The 17098-nt window shown below is 39.9% G+C and overlaps 2 protein-coding genes across 10 annotated transcripts in view; one reads left to right on the top strand and one right to left on the bottom strand.

Moving 5' to 3' along the window:
* Window positions 1–17098, top strand: part of SPICE1 (spindle and centriole associated protein 1) — a 176532-nt gene that overhangs the window by 56997 nt on the left and 102437 nt on the right. The gene's annotated exons all lie outside the window — the stretch shown is intronic.
* SIDT1 (SID1 transmembrane family member 1) overlaps window positions 1–17098 on the bottom strand; it is an 88851-nt gene that overhangs the window by 54365 nt on the left and 17388 nt on the right. For 4 of the 5 annotated variants that reach the window (XM_082394677.1, XM_082394678.1, XM_082394679.1 and 1 more), the window contains exons 2-3: window positions 6301–6422; window positions 5121–5291 (exon numbers count right to left, since the gene is read on the bottom strand). The exons of the other annotated variant lie outside the window; for it this stretch is intronic. In XM_082394677.1, coding sequence (XP_082250803.1) covers window positions 5121–5291; window positions 6301–6422 — 293 coding nt within the window. The remainder of the gene's footprint in view (window positions 1–5120; window positions 5292–6300; window positions 6423–17098) is intronic. 5 annotated transcript variants of the gene reach the window in all.

Raw genomic sequence — 17098 nt, 5'->3', positions numbered from 1 at the left:
TTTCTTTTTCTTTTTAAACTATCTGTCATGCATTTTCCATTCTTGGGGATATCTTTTTTTTTTTTTTTTTTGGCCGAGCCACATGGCTTGTGAGATTGAACCCAGGCCCACGGCAGTGAAAGCAGGGAGTCGTAATCACTGGACCACCAGAGAATTCCCAACAGCCCTTCCAAGCGCCTCCCACCCCAGGATCAGGTGCCTGCCTGTTCCTGCAGCCTCCTGCTCGTCCCTATCTGCAGCTTCACACTCTGCAGCACTGAGTGCCAGGGCAATGGGGTCTGGGAAAAGGAGTAGGGGCAAAGCTGTTATATGTGCATGTGTGGAGGCAGGTTGGGGAGAGCTAAGACGGCAAGGAGTAATGCTTTAAGGCAGAAGTTAATTTTTTAAGCTGGATTTAAATAAATAAATGCTTCATGGAATTGAGAAACATATTTAGGGCAACAAAAATTAGGAGGACAGTGTTAAACAGAAAGTAGAAATAGCATGGTATAGTGGGAACAGCTCAGAACTGCAAGTCAGAGCTCGAATCTAATTTTGATTTTGTCCTTTCCTGGCTGTGTGAGTTTGGACAAATCACTTAACCTCTCTGGGCATCAGTTTTGCTCATCTGTAAAAATGAAATGAGTGGATTCAATTCCCAAAGTTCCTTCTATTCTTAAAATTTATGGTTCTAGAAAAAAAAACAACATTTGTAGTCTGCCACTGAAAAACATACAACAGAAACTGCAATATTGGGAAATTTGAGTTAGTTCTTCAGTGTTTCTCTCAATACCTGAGTTCAGATCTCCCCACACTCCTCAGCTCTTGCCTGTTACCATCATCCTCTGGATTTCTGAGTTTCCAGCAAGGCTGGTGTGGGACAATCCAGAGCCAGGGAGGAAGAGACACATATATCTCAGTTACCATCTCTTCTCGGGCTTATCTTATTCGCATAAAACCCCTGGTAACTGTGTGCATTTTGAAATGCTCTGCATGTCTGGTTGCCAAGGTCAGGTCACATTGTGAGAGGCGGAAACAGAAAACAATATGAGGGAATAGACTTGTAGTTTCACCACATGCGTATCATTCAATAACCCTCTCATAGAGTTGTGACCTTATGGCTTCAGTTTCACAGAATTCAGTTCTCCAAAGGGTCTAATTAGCTTCACAGATACCAGCCCTAGAATTCAAGTACACTACTACCAGGTGACAGCGACAGGTCAGACACACAGAGACCAATTAGTAAATGCAGGGGTTCTCCAAAGTTCAAAATGCACTCTGTTCGGGTAATGTGCTGCCACCTCCTTCAAATTATGAGCACGAATTCCCATACTGTTTAATATCACAAATAAATTTAGTTATTAAAACAATTAAACACAAGCACCACATTTAGAAATTGCTTAAAGGTAGTTGTTCTCAACTCTGCTGCACATTAGAATCACTTGGAGAACCTTAAAAATATATATACTATAATGCTCAAACCTCCCTCCTAGAGACTCATATAATTGATCTTTTTCTGCCTTTTTTGGGGGGGTGGTTCTTTGCTCTTGAAATTATCACATCACTTTTTTCTACACTAAAATTAACGGAGGGACTTGGAAAAAAATGCTGTAACTACTTCACCATCCTTCTGACCATTCATTAATCTATCTGTCCATCTGTATCTATGGGTATACACTGTCAAGGGGTGTAGAGAGGACCAAGATAAATATTTGATTCATATCAGCAACTCCAGTGGCTACAGACTTCAGAATAAACTGCCTTAGAAAATTTAAGGAGAGCTTTATAATAGAGCAGAACATTCTGACCAGAAAAATAAGCTGCAAAAAAGTAGTATGTAAATATTCTAAAATATTCTTATTTTTAAAAAATTAACCTTTTTATTGAAGTGTAACAAACATATAGATAACAAGTCATAAGTATATATCTGAAAGAATTCTCACTAAGTAAACATAGCCATGTACTTCTTTCCCCCCCGACGGTACCACTGTCCTAACTTCTAACATTACAGAATAGTTTCACCTGTTTTTAAACTTTATATAAATGGAATCAAACAGTGTGTATTCCTTTTGTCTGGCTTCTTTTGCTCAACATTTTGTTTGTGAGATTTATTCATGTTGTTAGGTACAAAAATAGTTTGTTTTTATTGTTGTGTGATATTCCTCGAATGAACAGCACAATTATGTATCTAGGAGATGGGTATATGACTAGGAGTGGAACTGCGTTGTCAGTCCTTTCAAAGTATAGCAGTTTGGTAGGTGCGGTGGAATCTCATTATGGTTTTAATTTGCATTTCTGACAGCTGATGAGGTTATGTTTTTGGACCATTTGTATAGTTTCTTTGGTGAAGTGTCTGTTTAAGTCTCTTGCCTATTTTTTTTCCAATGAGCTTGCCTGTCTTTTTTATTTTTTAGAAAACAATTATAAAAATAATACTAGTCATTTTAAATAGTTGACCTGTGGTTTGGTTGATTTTGTCCATTGTTAATTTGTTCTCTATTTCATTGTTTTGTGCTCTTATTTTAGTACTTACTTACACTTTCTTTGAATTTTATTTTCAGTTCTTTTTCTAACTTCTTAGAATGGGTACTTAACACAATGATTTTCAGCCATTTGTCTTTTCTGACATATACATTTGAAGCTATACATTTTCCTGTAAGCAGTGCTTTAGTTGCATCCCAGAAGTTTGGATATGTATATTTTCTAAAGATTAGGCATCCTATCATTTTGAGATGCAGTTTTCAAAATACATTAATTAGCTCAAGTTTGTTAATCATGTTGATCTGCTCTTTTATAGCAGGTGTTGGCAAATTTTTTCTAAAAGGGCCAGATAGTAAATATTTTAGGCTTGCAGGCCATAATTTCTCTGTCCCAACTACTCAACTATGCCATTGTAGTATGAAAGCAGCCAGAGACAATATGTAAATGAATGGGTAGGGCTATGTTCCAATAAAACTTTATTTACAAAAACCATTGGCTAGTATGTGGGCCATGGTTTGCCAATATTTGTTCTAGGTACTGCATACCGCTATCCTTCACTTTTTGAAAATTCGCTTTATGCCAACTTGCTACCTTAGTATCTGTTTTCACTAACTGAAAGAAATCTGAAGATTTTTGCTTTTATGAAAAAAGATGAAAAGCAAAAACAGTGCTCAGCGTTTGTTTTGCAGTGTGCGCCCTGATCGGTGAGAGTGGCACCGCCACCGCCTTCCCTGGAACTACACTCAGCATCTCAGCATCAAGCCACCATAGCTGTGAATTGTGTCTGGGAACCTCTGTGCTTTATCTCAACTTATTCTGTGCATCTGTTAGCAAGATGTGTCCTAAGGTAATTGCTTCTTTGCTTAATATCATTTGGCTTAAAAAAGGTTTCACAGGAACACTCTACTTTCACACAGTGGGGGAACACTGTACATACATTTTAAAATTTTGGTTTGTTATTTTATTAGCTATAGAGAAGGCTACCACAAAGATTGTGAATTTGTACACTTCTTCTTCCCATTCTGCAATTTTTGCTTTGTATATTTTGAAGTGATATTACTAGGTACACAGAAATTTAGAATTTAAATTTGTCTTCCTGGTAAACGATTATTTTAGAAATACGGAATGTCTCTATATCTAATAATGTTTCTTGCATTAAGGAATATCTTGTATAATGTGATATAATACATCAACTTTCTTTTGTTTAGTATCAGTACAGTATGGTGTTTCTTTTACTATCCTTTTATTTACATTTATACATTCTTTTTAAAGATTGTACTCCTGTAAGCAACATATATTTAGTTTTCTTTTTTTCTAAATCCCATTTGACATTCTTAGTCTTTTACTTGGCATATTTGAGTCTATTTATATGTCATTTATTTTCATTGGGTAAATATAAACATTGATTCCCCTTCTGAGATCTTCTGTCTCTGTCCCAAAGTTCTAGTGAGAGGTCAAAGTCTCAAGTATCATTTCTGTTCCTGAGATCTCCTCATTTTTGCCTCAGAGAATCTATTTATTTCACTGAAGCGGAGTCTGAACCTTGCACCCACCTGGGTGCCAGCCCCCACTCTGAGCAGTGCTCAGACTCATAGGCTCCAAGATTCTTGCCCAGAAGAAGCCAGAGCCACGGAAGGGTGGGTGGTTCTGGGGACAGCAGCCAAAAGCTTGCCAGTGTTTTCTTTTTGATTTGTAGGGGTTCTTTATATATTCTGCATATGAGCCCTTTGTTAGTTAGTGTTGGAAACATATTCTCTAGTCTATGGCTTGTCTTTTTGTTCTCTTAATGATACCGTTTAATGAGTACAAATTAAAATTTTAATATGACCAATTTAATGACATATTTTTAAAAATTTTATTTAAAACACTGAGAGGGGAGGGAATAGTTTGAACCCTTGAGAAACCTTGAACTTAGAGTAGGATAGGGCAGGAAACTCCCTGAAGTTTCTGGCCTTATTAAGGAATAATCTTAGCCTTTCTGTTTACATTTTCACACAGATTTATGCAATATTTTATGCGACTAACTCTGGGAGAGAATAGATCCCTTAGAGACAATGCCCTCCACTGAATTTATTATACTCCATGTCTAATATAAACAATTCGAGATGCTGTATCCTGACTGATTTGGTTTCAAAGGATGGTAGAGCAAGGAGAAGGAGGAAACAGTCATAAGTTTTCGCACAAAGCCACATAACATATTATTTTCAACCTGTATACATTCCTAACCAGAAGGAGAAAACTGGAATAGTAATAAGGGTAAGAAAAATAGCTTAAGATCTTCCTTAAAACAAAACCAAAACTTCCTTCAGGAGAGTGGCACTGGTGAGTGACACAGAAGTACCCATCACTAGTGCTTGGATGTCACACTTGCTTGGACGATAGACAGGAGGGGGCCCTCACAGTTGCCTGGGAACAGATACACCTATCAGGTGCACCTCCCTCTGCTCTGCTCTGGTCCCCTACTGCTTCCCCTTTACACAGATTAAGGCCCTGCTGCCCAGCTGTGCACAGGAGAGTTGAGAAGTTGCTAAGACAATATGCCAAGTGGATGATTTCCTTCTGGAGTGCTGATCTGGGAGGAAGGAAGCTGGACTGAACACAGACAAGGTCAGGAAGAGCAGACAAGTGAACAGAGAAAGGCCACAAGGAGTCCCCCTTACTGCAGCTGGAAGTGCTTGATCTTGGTAACCAGCAGTCTGTACTGGGCACCCAGGGGCGCCATGGATGCGACATCTACAAATATCAGTTGCTCCAGAGGCCCTGTTTCATTGGTTGCTTCTGAGGGACATAAGGTGCGGCTCACTTCCTGGTAGTTGTAGCTCCTCTGGTATCTGCAGCAGCCAGTGGAGAGAAAAGCCAGCGAGAAGGAAAAGACATTCAATGAATGAGCAGGGAAAGGAACATCTCGTTTCACTTCTCCCTGAACTTCTTTCCAAGTCCTTATATTTAAAATTTCATACTGGACCTACTGATAGTAATTTTAGAGCTACTGTGTTTGGCACACATTGTGTGACATTATAACACAGATATGAGGGCTGTTGAGTGCTGAGCAGTTCAGTTAGGTGTCTTCAGTACCAAATCATCCTCCTAATTCAGTCAGGAAAATTATCAGATTTTGAAGGGAAAACTGTTCTGATAAAACAACCAGTTGATTCCATTTTTCCAATCTTCAAGCTTTTGCTAAATGAACATAAAGAAAGCCCCAGAGTCCAAGTCAGGGCATTAGAGTCAGCATTTCAATCCTCACATGTCTTAACCTTCAAAAATGATTTAACACTGTACTATGTGCCCATGTCTGCATGCCTTCTGGTTTGTTCTTGTTAGTGCTCTAGTGCCTTATACAGCTTCCCCTGCAAAAATATAGATTCCACGAGGCAGGGATTTTGCTGTTGTCTTCCACCACTGTATCCCCAGCATCTATCATTTAGTAGCGCTCAATAAATATTATGGGATAAAGAAAGTCCACTCGGTGAACATTATGAAGAATTGGGGGAGGTGTCACTCATTGAAGTTGACTGTGGGACCTAGCCCTGACCTTGGTGGATGACCCGCTAACCAACCAAGAGTAACAGAACATTCTGGGTAGAACTAAAATGTTAAACGTTCTTCTAGGTGCTACAAATCTAGACAGAGTGCTTGTCAGAACCTCAAAGAGGAGAGAAACTGAACAGAGCTGAACGGTCAATGCACGCACCACGACAACAGTTTGCACTTAGCATGCCTAATATGTCAACATTCTGCACGTCTGATTTCTCCTTTCACTAGGGAAAAGAGCAATTAAGGTCTAGCACATTGAAAGAAAACAAAGGTAATGAAGCTGTCGGGGAAAGATCCACTTACAGTCCTTGGAAGAGCAGAGGAACCTGCCAGGACAGCACCTCTTTCTGCTGGCGAACCACGACCAGGACCGGGTAGTCGAGGTTCTCGGAGGAGCTGTTCACATACACCCGCACGGCGTTCACCTGCGAGCCAGGGCAGAGAGAGGGGAAATGCAAGTCACACGCGCACGCGCACGCGCACGAACAGACGTGGTACATCACAGCTGCCATCAGAAGCTCTGAAAAACTTTAATTCATACGTTTGCTGCTGACCATAGACACTCCAGATATCCCAGCTGTCTTCTCCTCATTCATATTGTAACCATAGTCAGTTTTGACACTGATTGCACAATGAAATCACCAGGGGAGATTAAAAAAAAAACTGATGCCTGGGTCCAACCCTCAAAATTTTGACTTAAGTTGTCTTGGGTGAAGCCAAATTATGGAGGCTTCAAATGGCAGGCTGAGGAGTTTGAATTGGGTGGTCAACACAAGATTAGGAGAATAAGCCCAAACAGAAAAAGAAAGATGTTGATGTGCTTCTCTTCTTATCTGAATATAAGTGCTAAATATACAAATATCTTTAAAAAAAAATACCTACAAGTGCCTCAGTTGCTAACAAACTTTAATTTTGGTTTGGAAAATCATTCTGTGCTTCAGACCAAAATGTTATTGCCACATTGTATTAAAGTCTAGCAGATGGCCTGACGCTCCCCCAGCAACAGTTACGATAGGGGCTGAAGAGTCTTCTCTTTGCCCTGCTCCAAGGCATAGATCAATCCCCAACACTAAATGCTTTGTTTTATCAGCAGATCCGTGGCTTCTTCTGAATACATGTGTCACCCCGAGGATTGAACACTATCATGGATGTTTAAAAGACAGGAAGTTGAATTGTGCCCCTGGATCTAGATGGTTTTGGTGTTTCCCTTCAGTTTTTTTTTTTTTATAATACTATAGGCAATAGAAAAAAGGCAAAGTAAGAAAAAGTTGATCTTTCGTATGAGAATTTTTTTTCCCCTAATGAATTTAAGCCCTAGTGTTCTCTTGAAAACACCTTATTAGGGGAAAGAATTGAAGCAAGAAAGGCTTGCAGTGAAACCCTGAAGATCTATGACATGTTCAAAATGGAAACTGAGAGGTAGCAGAGTAGCATGGGAATCATAGATTATTACTATTTGGATCTCTTATATCATTCTTGATTAAGACACTTAGTTTTTTAATGTTAAAACCGTCCAAGAGTAATTTATAATTAGATAAGAAGTGCTTGCTCACAAAGGGAGAGTTTTCTTGTGCCTGTGCTCTACATGTTTCCATGGAAATTATGCTGCAGCTGATCATTGCCAACACCCTGTCTCTAGTGCAGACCTCTTTCCTAAGCTCTGGATGTTCCACAGGCACCTCAAACTCAACCTGTCTGAAGTGGCACCTGTCACTTCCTTCACCCCTAACTTTCATTTTTTCTGAATTTCCTTGCTCCTTGAATGGCCTCACCACACAGCCATTATTCTGAGCCCGAGTCATCCTTGATTCCTACTTCTGTAGCGTTCTCCATCAATAGGTCATCAAGTTCTACATAGTGTTCATACCCAGATCCTCCCCTCCCCCACCAATGACACTCCGAGTCCAGTCCTTTATTACTGTGACCCTCCCTGACAGCACCTTATCTAGTCTTCTTATCCCCAGGGCTGTACTCCCTCAGATGCCAATTTCATCTTGGCATTCTCCTGCTGAAAAGGCCTTCAGTGGCTCTGGGAATTTTCAGATTTTCCTCCAAAGGAATGGGAATAGTATTTTTATGACAATATAGAATAGAATAATGAATCCTCATGTACTTATCCAGCTTTAATAATTATTAAAAATTGTACCATTTTATTTCATTTACACCTTCCATTTTCCACACACATCCTTTTTGGGTTATTTTAAAGTAAATACCAAAGATCATACCTTTTCATCTGTAAATATTCCCATCTATACCTCTAAGGGATAAGGCCTCTTCTTTTTAACATAACACATTACCATTATCATACTCAGTAAAATTAATAATAGTTCTTTAAAATCACCCAATATCCACACAGTGTTTGAATTTCTTCATTTGTTTAAAAAATTGTGCTTTTTTCAGTTTTTAAATTTTGAGTACAAACAACAAGATCCACATATTGCATTTGGTTGATATGTGTTTTGAATCTCTTTTAATCTAAAGGTAACCCCCCCCGCCCCCACCTTTGGGAATTTATTTGTTAAAGAAAGCAGCTCACAAAGCAGCAGTACAAACCTGAAACATCCACATACTAGATTTTGCTGACTGCATCCTGTGGTGTCATTGAACAGGTTCCTTTATCCCTGTATTTCCTGTAAACTGGCAGTCAGAGCTAGAGGCTTGACTAGATTCAAGTAAATACATTTCTCCATCTTTTCCTTGGATTTGGAATTAGAGTCAAGAAAGTTTTCACCACTCCAGGTTACTGAGGCCTGTATTTTATTCTAGTACTTTATACTTCTAGTATCATATATTTTTTTAAGTATTTGTTTATTTACTTATTTATGGCTGTGTTGGGTCTTCGTTTCTGTGCGAGGGCTCTCTCCAGTTGTGGCAAGCGGGGGCCACTCTTCATCGCGGTGCGCGGGCCTCTCACTATCGCGGTCTCTCTTGTTGCGGAGCACAGGCTCCAGACGCGCAGGCTCAGTACTTGTGGCTCACGGGACCAGCTACTCCGTGGCACGTGGGATCTTCCCAGACCAGGGCTCGAACCCGTGTCCCCTGCATTGGCAGGCAGACTCTCAACCACTGCGCCACTAGGGAAGCCCAGAGTATCATATTTTTAATACTTAAATCCCTATCCCTTCATGATTAATACTAACATATGGTATGAGGAATGATTTTAATTTCATCTTTTTTTTTTTTTTTTATATGGCTCTCCAGTTGTCCCAGCACCACCTATTAACAAGTCCATCTTTTCTGCACTGATTTGAATTGCTCTGGGCTTTTCTTGATTACTGCCTTCTTCTCTAGTTTCTTTGCCTGCCAATCCCGCACATGGCCAATTACTTGCTGTTTCTCAAAAGGGCTCTGTCCCCAGTGATTGGCCTTTCAGTATCTTTCTCATCACTAAAGTCCTTTCTTTGGGATGTCTTCCCTGATATGTCCCCATCCCATCAAATAAGGGGTGTCTCTCTCTTGGGTGGGGGCATGTGGCCTCTGATTACCTCTGTACAGCATATTAATACCACTGTGAAATAATAGAAATATGGCCTTTGCCCCCAGTTCCTGGAACAGAGCTCCTAAAACCCTTGTATTTTTCTAAGTGATAAGAGCACTAGTGGCATATTTTGTTCTAATATTTGGTCTTATTCCTGACTGCTGACAGAGCTCCTAAATCCTTTGGAATTTTCTGGGTGACAAGAGTCTCTTTTGTTCTAATGAAGAGACTCTTGGTGGGCTCCTGGCTAACTTCAGTATGGGAGCTGGTCACCCAAAAGACCTAGCCATGATTAGAAGATTGGAACTTTCAGTTCCACCTCCATCCTCCAGGAAGTGGAGGGGGCTGGAGATTGAGTTAATAATTGATCATGCCCAAATGATGAAGCCTCCATAAAAATTCCTAAAATACAAAGTTTGGAGAACTTCCAGGTTGGTGAATGCATCCATATACCAGGAGGATGGAGCAACCCAACTCCATGGGGATAGAAGCTTCTGTGCTCAGAACACTTTTGGACTTTACCCTATGCACCTCTTCTATATTGCTCATCCTAAGTTATATCCTTTTATAGTTATATCCTACTATAGTACTATAGTAATCTAGTAAATAAACTGTATTCCTGAGTTCTGTGAGCTGCTCTAGCAAATTAATCAAACCCGAGGAGGGGGTCATGGGAACCTCTGATGTATAGCTGTTTGGTCAGAGCATAGGTCACAGGCTGGACTTGTGATCAGCATCTGAAGTGGGAGGGAGGCAGTCTTGTGGGACTGAGCCTTAACCTATGAGATGTGATGCAAACATCAGGTAGACAGTGTCAGAACTGGATTGAATTGTAGGATACCCACCCACACAAAACTGCTTAATGTGTGGAAAACCCATAAATCTGATGTCAGAAGTACTGGGTGAGTAGAAGAAAATAGAAGCTAGCTTTTTCTACAGACAACCACAAAACACTTTTTCATGCAGTCAAATTTATTCCTTTTTTCTTGGTCACTTTTAAAAATTGAGATATAGATAACATACCACACAACTCACTCTTAAAGTGTATAATTCAGTAGTTTTTAGTATATTCACAGAGCTGTGCACCCATTACCACTACCTAATTCCAGAATATTCTCATCACCCCAAAAAGAAGCCCTGTACCCATTACCAGTCACTCCTCATTCCCTTCCTCCCCCAGTGCCTGGTAACCACTAATTTAACTTCTCTATGGATTTGCCTATTTCACATAGGATATTTCATATACGTGGAATAATGTAATATATGCTCTCTTGTGTCTGGCTTATTTCACTTAGCATAATGTTTTCAAGGTTCTTCCATGTTGTAGCATGTGTCAATACTTCATTTCTGTTTATTGCTCAATAATATTCTAATTGAATGAATATACAACATTTGTTTAATCTTCAGTTAATGGAAATTTTGGTTGTTTCTACTTTTGGCTATTACAAATAATGCTGCTATGAAACATTTGTAAACAAGTTCTTGTGTGAACATATGTTTTCAATTCTTTCTTTTTAAAAAAAATTTTATTGGAGTATAGTTGATTTACAGTGTTGTGTACAGCAAAGTGAATCAGTTATTCATATACATATATCCACTTTTTTTTTTTTAGATTCTTTTCCCATATGGGTCTTTATAGAGTACTGAGTAGAGTTCCCTGTGCTTTACAGTGTTTTCAGTTCTTTTGAGTGTATACCTAGGAGGAGAATTGCTGGGTGACATGGTAACTCTTATGTTTAACTTTTTGAGGAACAGTCAAAATGTTTTCCAGAGAGGTGCATCATTTTACATTCCAGCAATTTACATTACCAGCAATGTAAAAGTTTCAAATTTCTCTACATCCTTGTCAGCACTTATTATTGTCTGTCTTCTAGATCGTAATTATGTGGGTGTGAAGTGATGTCTCATTGTGGACGTGGACCTCTCAGTATTCTAACATTTAGTTTACTTGCCTGGCTCTTCTGCAAAGCTGAAAACTTCACCTTTGGCATCTCTGGTGCTGGCAAAATGAATTAACTTAGAAGCAGGCTCACTTCTGAGGTTCATAACACAAACACCAACTTACAGCACATGTGTTTAGAGCACACTTTTGTCTGGCTTAAATCTATAGCAGTCAGAACTGAGGTAAAAACCTAAGGAAAGCTGTGAACTAGGCCAGCTTCATCTTTTGCTTGTCTGCTTCCCTTTTCGTTACCTAGGCTGCAGTCTTCTCCTTCCTTCTTAGGTACTTAGTTCCAGAAGGGATTTCCCTCCATTTTTTTTTTTTTTTTGTTTGTTTTACATGTCACTCTAAGGCAGTGATTCTCAAATTTTAGTGTGCTTTTTAGCATTTGAATCTCTCAAACCCCCCTCATCATTTCTGGAGTAGAACTTAAAAATAATGTGTTTTTAACAGCATGCTAGGGGATTCTGATACATGTGAATTGGAGCCCACACTTTGGGAAGTACTGTTCCAAAGAAACCATCTCGTAGATGGCCCCATTTGTCAGCAACTTGCCAACTGCCCATTATTATGAGATGCACAACCGTGGGATCACCAATGTCACTAGCACGTCTGGAAGCTAGTGTGTCTGGTGGGGCTGAAACTGAGCCAGCAGGAAGGAGGTCTGCTGGGAGCAGAGCAGGGCAGATTGTTACTCCACTCCACTCTTTATCTCCACACTCTTTTATTCCTGGTCTGGCTCTTGTAACCCACTTAGTTTTTTAAATTATTTAATAATGATCTTACTAATTATAATAAAAAAACTCAGAGATACTGGCATAATAAATTGCAAAAAAAATACATTAGAGTGGGAAATAGAAAACACTGGGTAGTTTTTCAAGATGAGCAGTAATGCACCACCCCCAGGAAAGGATAAAAAGTCCTGTTAAAATGTTGCTTTGCTTTTCCAGAGGCCAATATGCAACTGAGAAAGTTGGATTACATTTGCAGCAGTGAAGTCAGCCATGTAAAGCCAAAACTAAATGAAGGTATTGACAATACATAATGGACCCTGATACCCGGTAACAGACTACTGGTTGTTTTTAAATTTTATTTTATTTATTTTTTTTATACAGCAGGTTTTATTAGTTATCTATTTTATACCTATTAGTGTATATATGTCAATCCCAATCTCCCCAGACTACTCTTAAGAGCCAAGATTTTCCCTCCTGTTGCTTCTTCCTGTTGTCATGACAACAAGAGCACTTTTATTACATATATCTTGTTCTCTTCCTATGGTACTACAAGCAGGGAATTGCATTATAACTATGAGGGAAGAATTATTTAAGTACTCCCATCTCTGTTATTATATAGATCACAATTACAAAAGGTCTTAAAGCTTAGAGAGTCCCTTTTTAATCTTTTAGAACATGTCAGTAGGGAAAAGTTCAAAATTACAAATAATCGAGTTCTGTTGCAGAAAGAGGGTGAAAATGAGTTTAATTCAAATTCTAGTTTGGTTTTGCTAAAATAATGAGACTGTAGGCTTTATTGGAATATCAGATTAAGAATCAGAGATTACTGGTTTCCATTCTTAGGCACTCCATTGTTTTCTGGTGTGATCCTGAAAAACTGACTCCACTTGTAAAATAGCTACCATAGTATTTGCTAATGGTTCCTTTTCCTCATGTTACAAACATTATGAAACGATTTTTTTTTACAAACACATACAAATGTTATTTGGTAACTGTTTTAATAACCCTGTTATGTTCACTGGGTGTGTATTTTGGGGGTGTTTAGGTTCTTTGGTACTTCTGTCTGTCCTTCCTTCCTCCCTCCCTTCCTTCCTTCCCTCTTTCCTACCGTGCCATGCTCCCTCCATCATTCATCAAATAGTCACTGAGTCAGGAGCTATGGGAGGTGCTAAGGATATACTAAAGGGAACCCTGTCCTTGAGTAGCTCATCATCTAGTCAGAGAGACAGATGGTGTTATCATCAAAAGCATAATGTGATGATATTATAGTAGCAATGTGAGCAGGTGCTGTGGGCCCCCAGAGGACAAAGTGGCTACCCATGTGGAAGAGTCAGAGTAAAAAACACAGAAGCTAGTTGGTTACTTCCCAAGTTATAGGGAAGTTGGGATTGTTCACATAGGTCCTGCTGTTGCCTGCCTGGTGCACATGACCTTGACTCATGGTGTTAGAGAACCTTGCATCTGGGAAGGTACTCAGGGAGATCATCTAGTCCAAAGGTTCCATTTACAGAGGAGGAGCCCGAGACGTAGAGGTGATATGATTTCCCTAAGGATGCTCAGCTATGGAAGAATCATTACTAGAACCCAAGCTTCTTGCAGCCCAGTCCCCACACAATGCTTGGTCAGATCATGTTATCATCACCATTTTGAAGCCCTGACTCCACTGAACACCATTGTGGATGTAGACTTCTACTGTGACATCAAGAAGCTATATAAACACCATAAATGAAGGGAGAGACAAGCCACAGTATAGGAGACGTTATTTGTACATATACAACAGACAAAATATCAGTATTGTGAATACATAAAGAATCTTGAAAACTCATAGAAAAACACAATAACCCAATAGAAAAATGGGTAAAGATGTAAACAGCAACTGAAGAGAAGAATGACCAAAGAACATGTGAAAAGATGAGAATATTTTACACTCATCAGAAAGGTAAAGACTCAAAAGTATGACAATACCACATTTACAAGGATGGAGAGAAATAGGAACTCGTGCATATTGCTTATGAGAATGTTATTCGGTACAACCATTTCAGAGAACAAGCTGGCAATATCTACTAAAGCTGAAGACGACTTCACATTACATCCCAGCATTTCCACTCCTAAGTTTACACAAGGAGTCATGAATGAGAATGAAATGAAATGAAGTAGATTATGGATCAGGGTGGATAACTCTGAAGAAGATAAATTAAGAGAAAGAGCAGGTTGCATGATCCTATTTACATAAACTTTGTAAACAAACAAAACAATAATATCTGTCTATCTTTCTATTTATCTATCTTTAGTAAAATAATATCTATCTATCTTTTTATCTATCTTTGTTAAAATATATGTACATGGAATTAATAAGCACCAAATTCAAGACAATTGTTTTCAAAAACTTGGAAGGATCTCAGACTTAACCCCAGTTGCCACAGTTTCAGAGATATTGATAGAAGATCCAGACTCCTGGGTTAGAAGCAAGGACATTATTAGTCTGGTCACAACATGGGCAGAAAGCCTGCCTGAACTTTGCCCCAGAGAGGGACACCGTCTCTATTTTCTGAGGTGTTCACTATACAAATGTCCTTGAAAGAACAGTGTAGAAAAATTTCAGTCATTGCCTTCCTGTAAGATGTGCAGAAATCAAGAGACCTATGAAGAACTGTCTCCCTAAAATGGTTACTTTGGGGGATGAAGGAAGAGGATGGGTGGAGGTAAGTAGGGAATTACAATCGTCTTCTTGTTTCTTAAGCTGAGTTGTGGGTACACTGGTGTTTGTTATATTATTTTCTATACTTGTTTATGTGTCTGAAATATTTCATCACCATCATCATCAAGAAGCCGTGATGTGCTGGCATTTGTGTTTGCCCACTTCTGAGCAACAACCCTCATTTCATACATTTTATACAGGTTCTTTGTTTTTGTTTTTGGCCACGTGGCTTGCAGGGTCTTAGTTCCCTGACCAGGGATTAAACCTGGGCCACGGCAGTGAAAGTGCCGAGTCCTAACCACTGGACTGCCAGGAGATTCCCCGTACAGGTTCTTTGCTATTCAAGCAAGTGGCAAACAGTCTCCAAAACATACTCTCATATAGTCTTCCTTACTAGTGCTTGACCTGCTTATACTAACTTCACCGATTATAGCCTGCCCACCTCCCCACCCACCTTGCGCATGCGCAGCCAGCTGGAAAACTTTACATTGTCTTTGGTCTGATTAACATAACTCATTTCTCCATTGCTCTTCCCTGGAAAAGAAATATGAAGATGAAGCTAGTACTGCACTGGACAGTAATGTGCCAGCCTAGATTCCGTGTTATTAGGTGTGTGAGTTTCCTAGGGCTGCCATAAGAAAGTATCACAAACTGGGTTCTTAAAACAACAGAAATGTATTCTCTCACAGTTCCAGAGACTAGAAGTCTGAAATTGAGATATCAGCCAGGCCACGCTCCCTCTGAGAGTCTGGGTAGAATCCTTTCTTGCCTCTTGCTGCTTCTGGTGGTGATGATCAATCCTTGAGGTTCCTTGGTTTGCAGCTGCATCACTGCAACTCATGCCTCTGTCATCATGGTATTCTCTCTGTGTGTCTGTTTCACATTCTGTCCTATTCTCTGCGCATGTCTGTGTCCAAATTTCCCTCTTCTTATAAGAATTTCAGTCACATCGGATTAGGGCCCACCTTAATAACCTCATCTTAATTTGATTACATCTGCAAAGATCCTACTTCCAAATAAGGTCATATTTACAGGTCCCAGGGGTTAGAAGTTCAACATATATTTTGGAGGTGGGGACATAAATCAACCTATAACATTAGATCTGTAGAATTTTTGAGGAATAAAGCCATTCAGGTACAAATCTGTACCTTTCCCTGACCAGCAGCTTATCTCCAACTTGTACCCACCTGCCAAGAGCCTTCATGATGAATGAAGGAAGACTTGCTGGGAGAGTCCATTATGTGACTGTTGTATGAAAACAGCTGCCCTGGAGCCAAGTGGCCTTGCAGTTCTGAATCCTTTTCTTTCTTTCTTTTTTTTTTTTTTATAAATTTATTTATTTATTTATTTATTTATTTTGGCTCTGTTGGGTCTTCGTTTCTGTGCGAGGGCTTTCTCTAGTTGCAGCGAGCGGGGGCCACTCTTCATTGCGGTGTGCGGGCCTCTCACTATCGCGGCCTCTCTTGTTGCAGAGCACAGGCTCCAGACGCGCAGGCTCAGTAGTTGTGGCTCACGGGCCCAGTTGCTCTGCGGCATGTGGGATCTTCCCAGACCAGGGCTCGAACCCGTGTCCCCTGCATTGGCAGGCAGATTCTCAACCACTGCGCCACCATGGAAGTCCTCCTTTTCTTATTAGAGGCTGGAAAGTCCTAGTAAATGAAGCATTTCATCCCACAAGTTTTATAACTACTGCAGGGAACTGAGCTGCTTTAATCACAGGTTATACTTTTTTTTTTTTAAAGATAAGCTTTAAAGTAATTCCTGTAGTTATTGATGTGACTGTTTAAAATTCCCTCTGCCTGATGTAGCCTTGGAAAACCATCTTCTGTAAACTTACGCTATAAGGCAGAAAGATACATAGAACTGGATTTTATTTCTGGCACTACATCTACTATCTGTGTGACTTTGTACATTGTCAGTTTCCTCAACTGTAGAATGGGAACAGTAACACCCAAACTATCCACCTCCCTAGACTATGGGTGACCTGTGTTTTGTGACCTGCCGAGCACCAGGCAGGGCAGAAGGCAGAGCTGTCCCAGCCGGGCTCTGGGTTGGGGCAGTGCTTTTCCACTCCCACGCGTTCACCAATCAATCAGTTATTGACTGTCTTTTTTCCACGTGTGGAGACACATTTATAAGCCCAACTGCCCCGGGCAGAGGAGAAGGTTATGCAGTCCATCTCACATAGGATATTAATTTCCTTTCGCAGCTTGGCTTCCAGCTTTCCTGGAACAGCTCATTCATCTCAT

Source organism: Balaenoptera borealis (assembly GCF_965194805.1).
Source record: "Balaenoptera borealis genome assembly, chromosome: 5".
Taxonomy (NCBI): Eukaryota; Metazoa; Chordata; class Mammalia; order Artiodactyla; family Balaenopteridae; genus Balaenoptera; species Balaenoptera borealis.
Note: the sequence above shows the minus strand (reverse complement) of the source record. Positions and strands in the feature narration are given on the sequence as shown.